Raw genomic sequence first — 18,907 nt, forward strand, 5'->3', positions numbered from 1 at the left:
TATGTGCATGTATATTTTGAAGTCATTCAAAATTTTCACCCACTGCAGTCTCTAGTGCATAAATTAAAAAAAAAAAAAAGAATAAAGTCATTCAGGCACTTGGAAGCCCTTTCCTGGAATTTTTCAGGTATGGAGTAACATTTGAGAGAACAGTCTTAGTGGATGTCTGAAGTAAATGTTCTTTTTGGACGCGACTGTTTGCTAATAAAGAAATCGGGTCTGACAGCCCTGGTGTCACTCTTTCCATGTGTTTCCAGTGTCTCAGCCCAAAGTAGGGCGTCAGAGGGACGTGACAGGCCCGAGGGGAGATAGGAACTCGGCCCAGTTGGCATGTGTGTTCTTTAAATAGTCCTCAGGATTTAAGTGAGACACTTCATATTAGTGTTTGGTGCTGTCTCCCACCTTTACAGTGGAGAACTCCAGTCGTCTGTGGGTGATGGTTAAGGAACTGTGCACGGACCAGATGACCTAAAGCCACCAACATGTGCAGAAGAAGGGAAGGCCTTCCACGGGGTCATCCCTGGGGCCTGGGAGTCTCGAAGCTCATTGGACAATCAAGTGTGTTAGGCAGTGAGGAAGGGGCTTTGTCACCCTTATAACCTCTGGCCACCTTGATCTTTAAAATGATCAACTCCTGAGCATGTGGCCCCTTCCTCCTAGGACCTTGGGATTTAGCTTGGTAGCCCCTGGCTGACTTGTCTAGGGTCCTGGAGATACTGTTCCCCACAAAGGCTTTTGGACCTGCCTGGCAGTTCTTAAATCACATCCTATCTGTATGAGGGAAGAAGTCAGTCAAACCTACATCTTGTAGGTTTTCCTTTTTAGGAATGAGAAAGTCGTACACATGTTATATGTATAACCCAAGTTCTGTTCCCAGCGCCTACTTCAGGAGGCCCACAGCCAGTCCTGTAACTAGAGCTGGAGGAGAGCTGACCCCTTCTTCTCTAGGGCTCATGCACGTCATTGCACATACACATGTCATGTGTCATTAAAAATCTTTGTTTTTAAAGAGAGAGGAATTGGAAGGCTGATTTGTGACCTCCCTGGGTCACTGCTTAAGCAACTGATCATTGGTTTTTTTTTTTGGGGGGGGGGAACAATTAAAAAATGGAAGGGAGATGAGGGTAAAAAGAGTATGTCCGTTGTTAAAACCTAAGCTCCTTACGCTGTAGCTGTCTGGGCTGCCGCTTCTTAGCTGTCTAGGGAGTTCCTAGGAAAGCAGCAGACTAAGCTCTCCTACCTATTGGGAAATTTAGTCCCTCTTTTGAAGATCTTTCTTGACTTGTGTGTTTTAGTACAAACAGTGGAGTGGAGTGGGCTAAAGTCCCGAAGCATGACCTGGGAGGCTGGGGCACCAAGGTATCAGCCTGGGTCAGGCTGTGGCTCCTGAAGCCTGCGCTCTTAGTGTGTTAGACAAGGCACCCAAAGCCTCTTTCTCCTGTACCGTAGGGGCGATGGATAGTGCCTGCCTACTGGGTGCCAAGAGCCAGCTGAGATCATCTGGTCTGGTTATGTGTCCAGTAGGGAGGTGGGGTGCCCTCCTCTTTGTCTGCCTGGTGGGACTTGTCACATGCAGGGGGGTTGAAGAAGGCTATGGATAATGTTCTCAGAAGGTTACACCTTTGCTTGCTCGAGAAAGACATTTGCTTCTTTATTTTTATATATTTTTATCTGTGTGGGTGTTTGGCCCAAAAGATGTCTGTGTGCCATGTGTCTGATGCTCACAGAAGCCAGAAGAGGGCATCAGATCCCCTGGAACAAAAGGTTGTGAGCTGCCTTCTGGGTGCGGGGAATTGAACCTCTGTCCTCTAGAAGAGCAGTCTTCCCTGTCAAGCCCTGTCTCCAAGCCCTGCAGTAGCCTTTTAACGCCCTATAGGAGTCATGGTGATGTTGAGAGTGGTGTTTTATGGCAGAAGACCGTTTAAACTGATTGTTAAATTTTCTTTTCTGTCCAGGGAGCACGGGTCTGGTTAAGAGAAAATGGCCAGCATTTTCCGAGTACTGTAAATTCCTGTGCAGAAGGCGTCGTGGTCTTCCAGACAGACTATGGGCAGGTAAGAACAAGTCCCTGTTGCTTCCTGAAGTCGACTTCACCCATGGGCACTTGCGGTTCCCCCACGTAGGCATTCATATAGATCAGCACACACCACCTGACTGCCTCTCGTTTGTTTTTCTAAGTGATAACCCAGAGCTCAGGGGGGCATGGCGTGCAGAATGTGTATGGTGGTTACGCCACCATCCTTGCAGAGGGAGAACAGCAAATGTCCCAGTTGTGTTGAGTAGAAGGACCCAGACTTCTTTCTTTCCTGGGTACCTTTTCTACCTCAAGGAGAGCTAGGCATATGGCCCAACACGGCATTGAAATGTTAATGTATAGTGTTATGGGAGTGTTTCCCAACATTTTTCTAACTTGGTTGCATGGTTCTTCGTTGAGAACTTGACATACGACATTGTTATGTTTTGGGTTGAAAGATGGGGCATGCCTGATTGGATCTATAAGAAAAGCTCAGAAGATCAATACTTAGTGATTGCTTTTTCATGCCATTTACTCTTGAAACCCTTAAACTTCTTTGGTGTCTTCTGTGTGGTCAGGATAGAAAGACCAAGCACCGCAGACAGTTGCTTTTTAAAACACCAGCAATATTTGCCCCCCTCACAGTTCGTGAGGCTAAAAGGTTCTTTCTGTCTCACTTGGGAGTCCCAGATGGACTGTCATTATTTTCCAGGTGGATTTGGTTACCTGCGGAGGGGACAGAGAGACCATATACCTCACAGTTGTCTGCAGCATGGATGTTGCCACTTCCCCAGCCTCTGGTGGTATACTGTGATCTGTCAGCTATGCTGCTGGAGTGGAGGTCCAGTTATCTCCAAAAGTTTACTTTACCTGAAAGGACGGGTCGGAGTGTTTTGTTTCTCCATTAGAGTCTAGCTTCCCCTCCCACCTTCCCCAGATGAGCGCTCGGCTCCTTTCAGACCCCATCACTCTTCTCTAGAGGATATGAAAAGGGAAAACGGTATTTAAACAGCATGCCAGTAGCATAAACATGTTCCAGAAAGCACTATAAAATAAACGTTATTAGCATTCTTTTCTTTTTAGTTTTGTTTTGAGTCCAAATCTAGATTGGTTTTATTTATTTATCCTTTTAAACATAAAAAGAAAACCATGATGCTACTGGAGAGAAGGCTCAGTGGTTAAGAGTATGTGATGTTCTAAGGAAGACCAGAATTTGCATGCCAGGAGCCATGGAAGGTGGCTTACCACCACCTGTAACTCCAACTCTGGGGAATCCAGTGCCCTCTTCTGGCCTCTTGAGCATCCCACATACACGGTGTGCACACATACAGACACACATGTGCACACAAAGCAAAGCAAAGCACGTGATTTTAGCCTTTGCAGCTTACCCACTGACCTTTGTGTACTTCAGTGGTTACGTAGACTCACATTCCAAGGCTGATCTTCAGAACTTCTTTGTCCCACAGCATTGCTGCTTTAGAGGAGACGCACACGTGTGCGCGCACACACACGCGTGAACACAGACACACACACACACACACACACACACACACACCTCCTTCCCATGTCCGCTATCTGGTAAGTAGCTTTACTTTATGGGAGTGGCATCATACCTTGGCTGCCCTGAGCCTGGCTTATTGCACTCAGGACAATGCCCTTGATGTTTCGTTTCTAGTTGCGCTTTGCTTGCGTGGCAGCGGCTCCCAACAGGACCGCTATTGCTGTGCATTATGGTCACAGTCTGTGCCATGGGAGTACTCTGCTGGCCCTGGTGATTAGACGGCTCTCAGTGGTGGAGAGTGGAACCGGGTGTTCAGGTCACCCTTGACAGTATTTATAGAATGTGGGCTTAGCAAGGGCTGGAGTGGACTAATGTGAACCAAATTCAAAAGCAACACAGAATCCTGACCTCCACATCTTCCCTTGGTCATTGAGTGTATGGTTTATGTTATACAGTCCGGCACTCCGAATATAACACATATAATTAGCTTGGTGATTTGGGTAGGAATTGCAGGGTTCCCGCTATGAGAACTGTGAGGACCACTCAAAGAACAGGTTCAGGCTTCACTCAAGAACTGGCAGAGGCTGGCGAAGTAGCGCTCAGCCCAGACGCTCACACATCCAACCACAAGCTCAAACTGAAGGAGCAAAGTACACGTAGAGGAAGCTATAAACTCTCAAGGTTCACCTGACCCCAGTGACATGGCTCCTCCTGTGCCCTCCCTGTTCCATGGGTTCCCCTAAACTGGTAACCAACTGGGAGCAAGTGTTCAGAACACCAGAGCCTCTGGGGGGCATTTCTTTTTCAAACCACCCCAATTTTCTTGGACAGTAACCTCTGGACAGTTTTGTGAGTTTTCAGAAAGCTTTGCTGTTTCTTCAGAGTGCAAACGTAGCTAAGACCAGAGAGAGAGAGAGAGAGAGAGAGAGAGAGACTCTGACTCACTGAGCTTTGTCTTTTCAAGAACCCGCAGGTGTACTGACAGTCACCGGGCACCCTCCAGGGAATTGAGAAGTACATTCTAAATTAGATTTTTCACTTGGGGAGATGGAAATATTTTATCTGTTTAGAGAATGTATAATTTCATGGCTTTCAAATAGCTTACAGTATATCAACTTACCTAATTGTATGTTAAGGGGAGGTTGTTTGCTTCACTTCAGTAAACGTCCTCAAAGCTATGGCTCTGTGCAAGGATTGCAGTGATTTTCTGTCTGCTTTCTCTTTATTCTGGGTCTCCTAATATTTACTGGTTAGGAGTATAATCAGCAGAAACCCTATAAGCCACTGCCCTCTTCCATCTCTTCTGTCTCTTTCTGACAAGTGTAATTAGATTGGCTTTAACAGGCTACCTCACGTTAATAACCCTTCAGTAAAAGCCATTAGGTTCTTTTGAGTTGTCTCTACCCCCTGACAAAGACTTCTTCCAGTCACACTAATTACTAATAATCCCACCTCCCACTGAGCCAGCTCTAACCTGATTTTGTCTGACCTTCTAGTTTGACCTGTTGTAGTTACTGCCATGGACCTAATTCTGCGAAACATATGAATGAGCTAATTAGTGTAGTGACTTTCCATTCAAGGTTGTTTTGATTCTTTCTTGGTTTTGCTCTCTTCCACCTTAGCTACTTCTTTGTTGCCCACCCCTCCTGACACATCCTCTTGACTTCCTCTCGTTTACAAATGTTTTATGTCTTTTGTACATCTTGTGAACATGGGTAGCTTTGGGCCACTTAGTCCTGCTGCTCCACAAAATAAGTGTCTAATCACATTCCTGGCTCCCGGAGAGATCTCACCAGGCCTGTTGAATGCTGGACCTGAACAGTGGAGCAGCCCAGACTCTGTCCTATAGCAAAGCTAGCCCTGCAAGTCACTGGGAACTGGACAACTAGAACTCAGTGGTCAGAAGTCAGAAGGGACTGTGCAGGCCGTTGACACTTAAGCTAAGCTATCATCTCTCAAGCTCAGGAACGCCCGTGTGGTTGACTGCCAGGAGACTGCATTCTAGACTTAACTTGCTGGGCCAGCTGTCTGGCAAGGCAGCTGTCATGGTAGAGTCTGCAGCACCAGAGGATGCGATGTCATGGACCGACTCCTTTTATTGCTGGGATGGGAAGTCGGAGCGGCAGCTGGTGTGTCATCGTCCTCCCCACCCCATCCCTGCCCCACTTCTAGGTAGCCTGACAAGAACTGCTAGGTATTGAATTGTGGGGTGAGGGGGAGGCTTGCCAGGAAATAGCCTGACTTAAGAAGCTGGAGGAAAAGGAGTTTATGAACCACATCTGTGCTATCAAAGTAAAATTGTAAATTGTATCATTAGGATTCCATGACTCGAAAATCCAAATGCTGAGACTGAGAAGAAAAGTTCTAGTGATCTCATCTAGCTCAGCTGAAGTTCCCTGGCTTATGTATAGTTTTAAAATTGTGTGTGTGTGTGTGTGTGTGTGTGTTGTACACTCCACATGGAGGCCAGAAAACAACATCAAGTGTAGTATGTCAGAAGCCATACACTTCATTTGAGGCCGCGAACGCTTGTTGGTCAGTAACTGCCAAGTAGCGTGGGCAGACAGGGCAATGACCCCATGGTTCAATCTGGCTTTGTGCCTCCAGTTCCAGATTACAAGGACACCCCACCACATCTGTCTGATTTTGCTTGGTTCTGGGGGTGGAACTCAGGTCTTGGTGATGGTAAAGCAAGGATGCTGTGCCCCGAGCTGTCTCCTCAGGAGTTAGTTTGTTTTCCTGCGTATGTATTTCCTGGCCCTTCCTCCCTTGTTTTAAATGCTCGCCACCCTGTATGGAGAGGGAAACATTTTCAGTTATATCAAGGACAGCTTTCCTATTTCTTACTCAAGAGGAACAGAACAGAGAGTCAATTGCAGGTTGGCTCTGTGTAGCCCATCAGGTCTTGGAGGTCCTTGGACTGAAGCTGTGGCTTCCAATGGAAGCACCCGTGGATTTGGTTAAACCACGTGCAATGCAATTGCTCAGTCTAGGGGTCAACAGGACTTGCACACCAGTGGATTTGTGATTCAGCCTAATACCAGGAAATGGCTCCTTGGTTTCCTTGATCTTTTAGATTATTGATCTGTGTATGATTTAAAAATAAGATTTTTTTTTTTTTTTTTGGCTAGCTTACAGTGACATTCACCAAAATAAAAGGGTGTGTTTGTTTGTTTGTTTGTTTTGCTTTGCTTTATTTTCATTTGTTTTGCATTCCAGCTGGGAGGCAAAGCTTAGCCCTGACCCAGTACAGCAAGGTCTATAGCACAGCCTGCCTGTATATCATTGACGCTAGCAGCTACAAGCCTGCCTTGCACCTTTTCTAATGGGTGGCTGGCTAAAGGGTGTGCCATGATTACAGTGTCCAAGTGTAAGCTGGGAGGAAAATAAACGGATGCATGCTGAGGTTTTTTTTTTCTTTTCTTTTCGGACTGGAGCTCAACCTGTCTTCTGTTCTGTGTCTGTGGTGTGTTTCTTGTAGTATGTGTTTATATGTGCTACGCGAAACATCCCATTCTAACCGTGCTTAGTGGCTGCCTCACACACGTCGTGGTGCAGCCCTCACCACTACATCTGCCTAAAACTTTTAACATCTGAAGCAAAACTTTGGGCCTGGTAGTAAGCCGCAGCCCCTTGTGCTGTGCATTTTAAAGCTACGTTGTTCTTGTTGGGCACATTAAAAAAATAATAATGATGCTAGTGACATAGAATAGTTAGTGGAGGTGGGGAGTGCTTGCTTATTAGCATGTTAAGGGCTGTGGGTTTGACATCCAATGACACATAGACACATAGATACACACACAGCCTTTTTTTTTTTTTTGGAGTGATTCTGGGAGACATAGTTTTATAGCCCAGATCCCAGCATGGACAGATGAGGGGCCCATGAGCCCCACTCCCATCTGAGAAGCTAATGGCAACTGAAAGATGGTGGGTGGGGGAGAAGCGGTTCTCTTCAGTGATATGGCCCCTCAGAGACTACCCGTACCCCACTAGATGCCCCCACCCCCACCCCATGCACATGCAGGCTGCACTGTGTGGACACGGAAGAAAAAGAGAGAGCACATTAAGTTGAGAGGAAAAAGTGTGTGTAGAGGAGACGGGACGGCTGGGGTGAGTTTGATCAAACACACAAATGCCTGTATGAAATTCTTAATTTTGAAATATTCTTGTTTGAAAGACAAAAGAGAGATGGCTTTGGACCTGACTCTGGACTATAGTGTGGGGACTTTGATGGTCTCAAGTAGGTCTGCTTGGCACACCGACCAGCTCGGGCTTCGTGCTGTGCCTGTTGGGGTGGATGGGCTGCAGAGCCATCCTGCAGGTAAGAAGAAAGGAGAGCCTCCTAGTGACAAGTGACAGATAGTTGTTCAAAATAGATAGCTGTTCTGTCTTTGCACGAGGCTCTCAGCACCTGTGTGCTGAGAATCTGAACCCCAGTGGAAACACCTTAACCCCTGAGTCAGGTCACCGCTCCGGAACGCTTGAATCAAGTGGTCCTCTTGCCTTAGCCTCCCAAGCAATGGGACTGTGGCCAAACAGTTCTAAATCTTTCACTCGTTCCAAATGTGTGTGTGTCTGTGTGTGTGTGTCTGTGTGTATGTGTCTGTGTGTGTGAGTCAGAAGACATCTGTAAGAGTCAATCAGTCTTGGGGATCAAATTCAGGTAGTCTTTTCTGACTGAGCCATCTCACAAGCCCAACCTTCTCAGCCTTTTTTTTTTTTTTTTTTTTAAGATTTACTTATTTATTTTATGTGTTTGAGTACACTGTAGCTGTCTTCAGACACACCAGAAGAGGGCGTCAGATCCCATTACAGATGGTTGTAAGCCACCATGTGGTTGCTGAGAGTTGAACTCAGGACCTCTGGAAGGGCAGTCAGTGCTCTTAGCCGAGATGGTTTCAGTCTTCAAAGACTGGAAGCAGCAGACACAAGAGCAGGAGGTACAAGAATCAGAATGAGGAGGTCACCACCTAAGTTCTACCCAGGAAGTGTGTAAATCACTCACATATATTCAGAGGGTCAGAATGAGATGACAGTATGGCAGGGAGTCTTCTTTTGAGGGAATTGTTTCATCTGATAGACTCCAGAAACATATAAATTTTATTTTTTAATATAATTTTTATATGGGGGGTAGTAAGTAGGTATTGAGTTTTATTCAAAATCTTTTTTTTAAAGTTTGTAATAATAGAACCCAGAAATTGCTGATCTGTAAACTTCAGCAGCCACATTGAAGCAGGAAGCTATTTCTAGTGACAAACATTTTCAGCCATGTTATGGTGCCAAGGCGTGTGGGCCATGCCCCCGTGCTGTAGACCCTAGCCTGCCAGGCATCCTTCCTGCTCCCTTGTCTGTTTCTATTAGATGGGCCTCCCTGACATCTGGGATTGCTTTCCCCGTCCACTTAGCTGAATTTAGCTTGAGTGGCTTTGGCATCCTCTTTATTCTGGTCCCTGTCTTCCAGAACAAGGCTTTTGCCCGGCCAGCCTCTCCCCAAGCATCTGTGATGAGGTGTCTGGTAGCAGTGTTTCCTGGCCTGAGTGAAGACTGGATTTAACACACACTACTGAAGAGAAGGCAGATAGCCTCTACCTTGGGTCAGACTTTGGGGGGGTGGGGAGGGCGCTGAAACCATGACCTGCGTTTCCTTTATGGATCCACGGCCACACCCCTTTCCCCACTCCTATGGATGGGGTCTTTTTTATCTGCAGTAGGCATTCCTCTCGCCTGTGCCCCTCCCCCTCATCTTTGCTGACTTACAGGATGCAGCCTCAGCTCTCAGCAGCTTTCTCTTTGTTCCCACATAAGTCTGTTGTACACACAGCTCCTTCCTGTAACCAACCAGGTAGTCTCTGGCCTTGCAGGACTAGTGCTTAGGGCACTGATCTGATGTCTGATGTCTGGCAACAGTGACCTCCATCACTGCATTCACTTTAAGGGTTAAATCAGCAAATTAAATTGCTCATATATTCGAAAGTAATTGGACAGTTCTATTGTATTCTTGGTACCCACGGATGTTGAACCAATCAGCCAAGTAATGATAGATGCTAAGCTTAGAGTAGGCTGCAATTTACGACCGATAGAAATGCGACAGAAAACCAACCAAATCAAACTTTCTTTTTATATGGATATTTAAATAAGCAATACATCTTTGTTATGCATATCAGCTTGTGAGAAGTGTACTCAGAGACCTTATTTGGATCATAATCCACTCAGAAATTATCTATGGGAATTAGAAACAGAATTGTTTAGAGCTGTGTGGGATTCAATAGAATAAGCAGAAGAACTTTGTTAAATTCAGGAGGCTATCTGTCTGCGAATGAATTGCATTCCAGTCCAGAAATTAATTTATAAGCCTGTTATTTGGAACAAGATTTTCCAAGGACTCGTGGTATCCATGGCTAATTGATTATCTAGTCTATCCACAAAGACCTGTCCTGAAATCTGTAATGCACTAGAAGGCAGGATGGTGGTGAAGTCTTCCGTTGCCTGCTTCTGACTCTAACTGTCCTCAGAATTCCATCCCAGGATGCCTCGGCGGTGGCTGGAAAGAATCTTGTTCTTCCTGATTGTCTTCCCTCCACCCGAGAGAGGCAGGGAGGGAGAAAAGGAGCCATCTGTGCCACACTCAGCTATGTGTTTTCCATGGTCTGTAAGGGCAAGGCCTGGTCGGGATAGGCACTGCGCATGGGTGAGAGGAATTCAGTGACACTGCCTCTCGATCTCGTCTTGCCAGGACCACAGTGGTGCACACCAATCTGTTCATGGTGTCTCAGTGCCCAGACCACCACACAGGGAAGGCTTGGACCAGCTGTCCTTATTTCTTTTCCTGTGGCTGTGAAAAAAAAAACCCACTCAGACGCAAATGCAACTTAAGGGAGAAAGGGTTTCTCTCACAGCTCGAGGGGCAGGCAGTCAGGGCAGAGACGTCAAAACCTGAAGTGTGTGTGTAGTTCCATTGCACCCACAGTGAGTGAGGAAGCAGCAGGTCGGATGCATTCGACCTCTTCATTCTCTCTCTCTCCTCAGTCCAGGATCCCCTGCAGCGGGTGAATCTTCCTCCCTCTGGTCATGCTCTCAGAACAAACTTCTCAAGCCACGCCCACAATCTCCAAGTGGTTCTAGATTCTGTAATTTGACTGGTAACACTGAACATCCCACCCAACATGTGTTAGCTATGAGAAGTTGGCCTTCTTCCGGTCTAGGAGATCATGCTTGCCAGCGATGGTGGGACAGCTGTCATCCACACACCGTGCCAATCCTGATGAGGTCTGTGCTTATCTTGCTGACTTCCCTACTCCTCATTCTCCCCCTTCTCTCAAGCATGAAGTGTATATAAGTGTAATATATATATAGTAGTATATATAAGTATAATGTGTAGCATGCTTGTATGTGCCTGCAGAGGCCAGAAGAGGGCATCATATCCCTGAAACTGGCATTCTGAATGGTTGTGAGCAGCCAAGTGGGGATGGAACCCAGGCCCTGTGCGAGAGCAGCAAATGCTCCTGACCTCTGACCTGTTTCTCCACGCCCATCCCTTGTCTGTCTTTCCCGTTCCCATGAGCTCATTGGCAGGGCTTATGCTGTACAATTGGTGTAACAGTTCCCACTTCCCGACACCTCCCGTGTCCCCTCGATGCTCAGCTGGATTGCGCTAACCCAGCCAGCAGTGGCAGTCAGTTGACTTATACTGTTGTTGCTGAGAGCAGCTTTCCCTCCGTTTGCCTCAAGGAGAGAGAGGGGGAGAGTTTGGGGCTAGATGGAAGGGGAAGGCCTTGGAGCTGCCCAGCAGAGGAGAGCTCTGGGGGCTGGGAGGTGGCTGCAGTGTCTTCTAAAAGGGCATGCTCCTGTAGTTCTTGTGGTGAGATTCTATCCCCCCTGCCCCCACAATGTGATGCATCCTGGAGACAAGGCCTTTAGGAGTCCTAAATGGAATTAGGGTCCTGAGGTATGAGGCGTATGTGAGCTTCCTTGCCTCGCCCATCATGGGGGCGGGGGGCGGTCGGGGGGGGGGGGAACGACAAGAAGAAAGCACCATCTAAAACGCAGAAGCATCCCTTGCCAGATGTGGGAGCTGCCACTACCTTCATGTTCATGTTTCAGCTTCTAGCATGGTGAGAAATGCATTTCTGTTGTCAGTGATAATTCGTTGTAGCATCTTGAGCAGACAGAGGTTGGCTTGTTTCTTTCCCTCGTCCGTGCAGGCTGGCGAGGAGTACAGGGAGAGGCCAGCTGCCAAGGAGAAGCTAGCAGAAAGCCCATGCCTCTCAGATGCTTGCCCTGCAGCTTCTGTGAGAACACATTACATTCAAACTGGAGCCCGTTTTCAACTCTCCGATTGCTGCCATCAACCTAACGGGCATTTAAGAAACAAAACCAATGGCTGCTTCTGATGGACTGACCTTCCTGAGGTCCCTGCAAGCTTAGTCTATGTTTCTGTGGCCATCAGGGCTGTTTATGTTATTTATTGCACGTGATTAAACCTTGAGCTTCTAAAGATGTGGCATGTAGCTTTTGTGAACGCAGCTGTTTGTGTCAAAGGGACATATGCCAAGAAGACAGCATTACTGAACTTAATGCGTCATCTCTCCCACGTTTGACTGAACGGGGGGGCGGGGGGGCAGCGGGCTCAGCCCTCATCCATAGCCCCATTTTGAACAGCCTAGAAGCTGAGAGTGTCTTTCAGACTGTTAAATGTTTGGAAGAAGTCAAAAGAAGACTAGTTAATGTCATGCAATTATGTGGAATTGAGGCTTAATACTCTTCTATTGGAACAAGATGCTGGCCACTCCTCGGCGCTTGCGGTCTGCAGGGGCGTTCACACTGCAGTGGGGCCAGGACACAGCTAAAAAGCCGGACACATTATCTCCTGGCCCATCACAGGAAACCTTTGCCAGCCTCATCTAGATGACCATAGATGATCATGGTTTGCAGTCGATTCTGGTACAATATTTAGGCTGCAGGGGCTTTCCGGGGTTCCCAGCCTGAATCACTCAGAGAGTGATCTAAATGTGATTCTGGGCCATGGAGCTATTCCCAGCAGTGCTGCCTCCCTGCTTGGGAAGCCAGGAGTATGTCTTGAGTCCAGGATTGCCAACCAGCCTGAGTGAATCTGGGAACTCTAATAGGATGCTAGTACATCCAGTCATTGTAAAACTGCCTCCTTCTCTCTTCTCTTCTCTTCTCTTCTCTTCTCTTCTCTTCTCTTCTCTTCTCTTCTCTTCTCTTCTCTTCTCTTCTCTTCTCTTCTCTCTTCTCGTCTCCTCTTTTTTCTTTTCTTCCTTCCTTTCTCCCCCTCCTGTTCTTTCTTTCTTCTCCTTCCCCCTCCCCTCTTCTCCTCTTCCATCTTCTTATGAGGGAAAAATGCCTTGGCTAAGATGATAAGAGTGGTCTGAGACAACACTCGTGTTCCCTGGGCCGAGGACATGGCTCAGTGATTACGGACCCGATACCAAGCCCAACAACCTGAATTTGATCTCTATGACCCATGTGAACCCACACTTGAAAGTTGTCCTCTGGCCTACAGATATGTGGTATGGTGCCTTTGCACACACACATTAGATAAAATTTAGTTAAAAACAAACAAAACCCTTTGCTTTCCCCTGACCGAGTGCTCTTAGAACTGAGTAAGAACCAGACTTTGATGGGAAGCTGTGAGCCACTGGGTCCTGGGCTTCCGATGGCCCTTCCTGATTCATCAAGTGGCGCCGGAGCACGTGCTCTGCACGTTCCTGATTTGGAAGCCACACTTTGAAAACACAGTTGTAGGGCATGACAGGTTGGGGGTTTGGTACCCCCACATCATCATTCTCACCATACCTGCTCTTTAAAGACAAAGGTGGTCACTCTCAGGCCATGAACTCCCCCTCAACTTCTGCAGCACAGAGGAGTCCTTCTTGAGCACTGTTGTGTCCGAAATGATTGAGATCTGGAGAGCATGGTTTTTCCGTGTTAATGCCAGCCAGGGATTCAGTCTGTGACATTCCCCCTCCAGGGCTTGATGGAGAGCCACGCCTAGTAGGAGCGAAAGTGGGAGAAGTCTGTGGGGTGTGTGGATTCCAGCCTAGCACATTTCTGAGGAAGATTTATGCCTCCTTTTTGTATTTACAAAACAGGCCGGTTGTGCTTATAAACACCCACGAGATGCTGTATAAATCTTGACCCTGGTGCTTATAATTACAAAAGCAGCTCCTCTGGTCTTAGCTCACCAGGTGCCACGTGAGGCCAACTCAAGGTGCTCCTTTTGCAAGTGAGGCGCTAAAGCTGGAGGAGGAGACGGTTTCTCTCTCCTTTTGGAAGCCTCAGTCGGAGTGTCTGAAGCTAGCTTTCCGCTTTGTGGTGCTCATTTTGAGGTAGCCTCTTACAGTGTAGCCCAGGCTGACCTCCCGTTCACCCTCTGTGAGCCCCATGCCTGCCGTGATGTACTCATCTAGTTCTTCGTGCCACCTGGTGTCAAAGAACTACAAGTAAAGCCAGGAGAGCAGGCAGGGGAAGTGAATGAAGCTCTGGAAGGGGAAATGTACAGAGCTGTCCCTCCAGAGTGGGGCTCCATCCCTTCTGTCTCCTCTTCTGGTCAGAACCCCAGGATCCGGATGAGCAAGAACAATGTCCACCCACTCACCCCACCCTTGCCTGAGGTCCAGAGTCCCCACCCTAGGTTCAGACTCCCTCCCCTCTTGCTTTACTGGACCGATTCCTCGATACCTTTAAAACATTCCGAGAAAGGCGCCTTTTGAAGAGGCCTTTCTTTGGAATTTGGTTTTAAACTATCCCTGTGGATACATTTTTCACGAGCTTGTGGAAGATGAAATGTCTGCAGTTTGCACCATGGTTGATATGTTAGGTGATTTGGATTATACCACGTGAGTTTCTGATTTAAAGAACAGCCCCAAAGGGTTTTTTTTTTTTTTTAAGACTTTAGAGGAGACTTTTGCAATCTGACATAAAACTTCAGCCCTGATTTTGGAGGCTCAGCGCAAAGCCTGTGTTAAAGGTTCCTATGCAGAAATTGCATTTCAGGGGGTGTTCTTTAAGGGAGCTGCTATTTGGTTGTACCAAGTGGTTCACGGAGTGATTTTGCAATAATTAATGCCATTTCTGAGTCTTCCAGAGAGGGTAACAGGGTAGCTCACCCTGGAGAATTGAGCAAGTATCGCAGACTCCTGGAATGATCCTCTGTTCTGAAATAGATCCATCTTTCTGCCTAGGCAGAGTTCATGGTCTCTTGATCCAGGCATCTGCTTTTGCTCTTGCAAATAGAGCTAATGACAGATGTAAACTGGCTGAGCCCAGACAGCCACTCCTGTGACAATGGATTGGAACATATGCTGTCCTGTTTCAGGAAGCTTTTGTAACCAAGAACTCGAAAGGGACCACGCCTCCCAGGAGTGCTGCCAGTTCCCTTGTAGATGGCAAATCCTGGCCCATTAACCCAGTTTCTGTCTTCAGTGGAGGTACCAGGGAGGTTCACCTTGCTGCTGTTTCAACTCTAGCATTACCTGGTCTGCCCCCCACCCCCACCCTGATATATCTGAACATATCTCATTTAAAATATGCATATAATGTATTTATAATGAGAACTTGAACATAGCTCATTTTAAACGTTTATTCTAACTCGTCTCTTGTTTTGCACCATTCATTCGTAATCACCGCTCCTTGGAAAACAGTAAACGAAGTTTGCTGGAGGCAGCAAAAGTGAGCTTGGGATCCCAAGAAGTGAACATCTGAAACTCCGGGCATGGTTTGGGTGCCCAGTTTGATATGCTCTTTGCAGAGATGTAAATACCACAAGGAAAATAAGTCCTACAGCCCAAGGAAAGGCATGGTCACGTTCCACATCACCGGCTCATTGCTAGCTCAGACAGAGATCCTAAAATAGTTTACAGATGTGGCTTTTAGGAAAAAAGAGCAAAAGTGTCTACAGCCATATTTTAGCACCTAGGATTTGATTCATTAATAATAGTCATAAGCTTGAGCTATGGTCTGACCTAGAAAGGAATAGCTTGTCTTTTAAAAGATCTTTGTATGATAGCTGTGTGTATGGGTGTGTGCTATATGTGCATGTATGTATGTAGATAGATACACATGCTCATGTGTGCAGAGGGCCAGGGCATGGCTTCCACCTTATTCCCTTGACACTGGGTCCCTCTTGTCTCTGTCTCCCAAATGCAACATATAGTCTCCTGTCTGAGAAAATGGCAGCACTTTCTCCTACCTCTAAGATGACCAACAGATCAGTAAGGTCTGGAGAGTGGGTTCTGTGAAGGAGCCTGGCATGAGGGATGCTGAGTGGGCACAACTAGGAGTTTCTCTAAGAGGCTTGATGTGAATGCTATCACTCAGTGTCGAGAGCGGATGCTTTCCTCACCCTGGAGAAGAGAAGAAGGCTAGCTGACATCCAAGGAACACTGATACTCAGGATCTCAAGTGCAGTGTACAGTGTGTCAGCAGCCCGTGGTGTGATAGACAGACAGCCTCTGAGAATGAACAGCTGCCTTCCTTCCTGTCTGGAGAGTTCTGAAGCCATAGATAAACACCAAGGGTCTCCAGGGACCCTTCTCCTGCCTCTTCTGCCTAAGCAGGAGAGCGTGCTACTGGTATCTCGTCTGTAGGAGAGAATGGCTTTCTCCGTGACATGTGGAGTGAATTGGTTAGTTTTCTGTGGCTGTGTGGTGAAGCGCCGGGGCCAAGGCAGTGTAGAGAGGGGAGTCTATTTGGACTGACAGTCCTGTGGTCCATCCTAGCAGGGGAGCATGACAAATGGCAGGGATGGTGGCTGGAGGCGGAAGCTAAGGGCTCACATCCTCACTGGCAAGTGTAAGCAGAGAGAGAATGAGAAGTGGGGAGATGTCCACCCCCAGTGATGTACTTCCTCCAGCAAGGCTTCTACCCTTATAACCTCCTGTGACCTCTCCACATTGCACCACAGGCTGAGAATCAGACGAGATACCCAAGCTTACGGGGGACGTTCTCGTTCATTCCTCCACACAGAGACAAACAGTGACCAGTTAATTTGCTAATGTAGAGTATCGTATTTTTTAAACGTAGGCTCTGGAGCCTGGCTAAAGCATAGACATTAGGGCTAGGATTTGGACTCCCAGAGCCACGCACGTGCTGGGTCGGCACGGCAGCCAGCCTGTAATTACAGCTTAGGAAGGCGGAGAGGAAGGGCACGGAGAATGTAGTCTCCGTGATGTAGCTGCAGTGAAAGTCGTGGGTCTGATCAGGAGTCCTTGCCTCAAAGAACTAGGCTGGAGAAGAGATCCAGGGTGACTCTGATAACAGCGTCAGGCTTCCGCGCGCGCGCGCGCGCGCACACACACACACACATCTGTATACCTCTGAATTTACTACAGACTCTAGGTTTTCCTGCTTGAGTAGTGTCAAAGGGTTACTGTAAGGAGATGCGACAGCCTGATCTTTCTGGTAGGAGCTCAGTTTAAGCCTCTCAGCAGCCACATGACCCACAGTCACTTGTGCCTTCTGAGTTTTAGGATGTCATTTGTAAGCATTGGTTCATTTCCTTTGATTTTTCTCTATGGCATCAACAGGGAGAAATTTCAGATCTGAGGACATGACTTCTCAGTGTCACCTGAGCTAGGTGGACCAGGTGATGTTCCTAAGGCCGCTGCTCTGTGTTGGATTGTGACTTTTTCTTAAGAAATCCAAAGGCTGAGGAGTACCAGTAACAAAATCATCGGAATCTCAGAACTCCCCCTTTCATTCTCTCTTGAGAGGCTTTAGCTCCAAAGAGTAAAATCAGCCTCCGATAGAAACAGAGCTCTTGAGGTTCTTCTCTAATTGAGACATCTGCAGTTGAGGTGTCGGTGAAAGTTGTCTCTTCCTGTGTGAACATGGTGCAGACCAAAGCAAACTACGTCCTAGGAGCCTACAGAAAAACGGTGGCTTCTCAAGCCCCTAGGAAGGTGCTTGGCTCCTCCACCTTTGTCACCAATTCTTCAAGTTCGTCGAGAAAAGCTGAAAATAAATATGCAGGAGGGAACCCAGTCTGTGTGCGCCCAACTCCCAAGCGGCAAAAAGGCATCGGGGAATTCTTCAGGCTGTCCCCTAAATATTCTAAAAAGGAGAGCCAGATTCCTGAAGAAGCAGGAAGCAGTGGCTTAGGAAAAGTAAAGAGAAAAGCTGTCCTTTGCAACCTGATCACAGAGATGATGAAAACGAATAGAATTTACTCATCTGAATAATGGCTTCGGTTTTTCTACATTACTTAAGTGTAAATTCGGGTAAATGAGTTTGTTGGGAGGCAGAGGCAGGCAGATTTCTGAGTTTGAGGCCAGCCTGATCTACAGAGTGAGTTCCAGGACAGCCAGGGCTACACAGAGAAACCCTGTCTTGAAAAACCAAAAAGAAAGAAAGAAAGAAAGGAAGGAAGGAAGGAAGGAAGGAAGGAAGGAAGGAAGGAAGGAAGAAAGAAAGAAAAAATTGACTTAGTCTTTTTTACATTAAAATTTTCAATATTAAAAAAAAAAAAAAGAAAGAAACAGAGGTCTTACACTGCGATGGTTTTACTAAGGGCAGCAGCATAGGGGGCAGATGAGACCTTTGCCATCTACTTCCCCTCACCTTTTCAGGTGGTTGCCTTAAGCCATTTGGGCCATGGCCCAAGCTTGCCTAAGCACGGCCTTCTTCCCCGTACCCCCACTAGTGTCCCTTTTGGGTCTTATATCTGTAACCGACAATGTCTTGTATTCTTCCTTCGGAATTCTTTTTAAAATCTGTGTGAGCAGCTAGAGGTCTGCATGTTGGATTTACTGTGCGAAGCCAACATAAATAAGAAATAGCTTTGTGCTATTTGTCTGGTGGTCACTGATGAAGGCATTCTCCCTACTGATGTTGGCCTAGGCAGGACAGACTTCAGCTCCAGAGATGTTAATGTAGGCCAATTAACTTCTCGCTCGCCTAAAAGCATTCCTTTTTTGTCTTACAGAAATTCTGTACCTAACGCGACCATCAGGATCAGTTGAGTAAACAGTAGAAATGTCAGCCCCCCACTTACTCTGGGGAAAGGGAATCTAAGCCATCTGGCCTGTGTGTGCCTTTAGTAGGCTGGCTCTGAAGACAGCAAACGAGCCTTTGTTTTTTGGGTCAAAGCAGATGTGCTTAGCCTGCCATCTTAATTTCTTTTGTATGGTTTGGCATATATTTCAGCTGCTTTGAAATGTTGAAAAGCTTTCAAACCAAATTGGGGAAGAACAAAATAAATTGATTTTCTTTTCCCACAACTGAGTTTTCCAGTTCAGATACTTCGTGAACAAGTATCTTCAGAAATGAATACACTTATTTAACACCATTTGGATGTTTCTCCAAATTTATTGTCTTTTGGCTAGATGTTTAATGTGTGTCTGAAGTGCACTAGACATTGGTTTAGCATTCAT

General features: G+C 46.9%; 1 protein-coding gene and 1 pseudogene across 1 annotated transcript in view; both read left to right on the forward strand.

Annotated features, from left to right (window-relative positions):
* The window catches only part of Myo10 (myosin X), a 193,495-nt gene that overhangs the window by 44,204 nt on the left and 130,384 nt on the right, over positions 1–18,907 (forward strand). Inside the window, exon 2 of the mRNA XM_021183593.2 lies at positions 1,956–2,054. Coding sequence (XP_021039252.1) covers positions 1,956–2,054 — 99 coding nt within the window. The remainder of the gene's footprint in view (positions 1–1,955; positions 2,055–18,907) is intronic.
* On the forward strand, positions 16,085–17,797 carry LOC115029407 (annotated as a pseudogene).

The sequence above is a fragment of the Mus caroli genome, chromosome 15 (genome assembly GCF_900094665.2).
Source record: "Mus caroli chromosome 15, CAROLI_EIJ_v1.1, whole genome shotgun sequence".
Taxonomy (NCBI): Eukaryota; Metazoa; Chordata; class Mammalia; order Rodentia; family Muridae; genus Mus; species Mus caroli.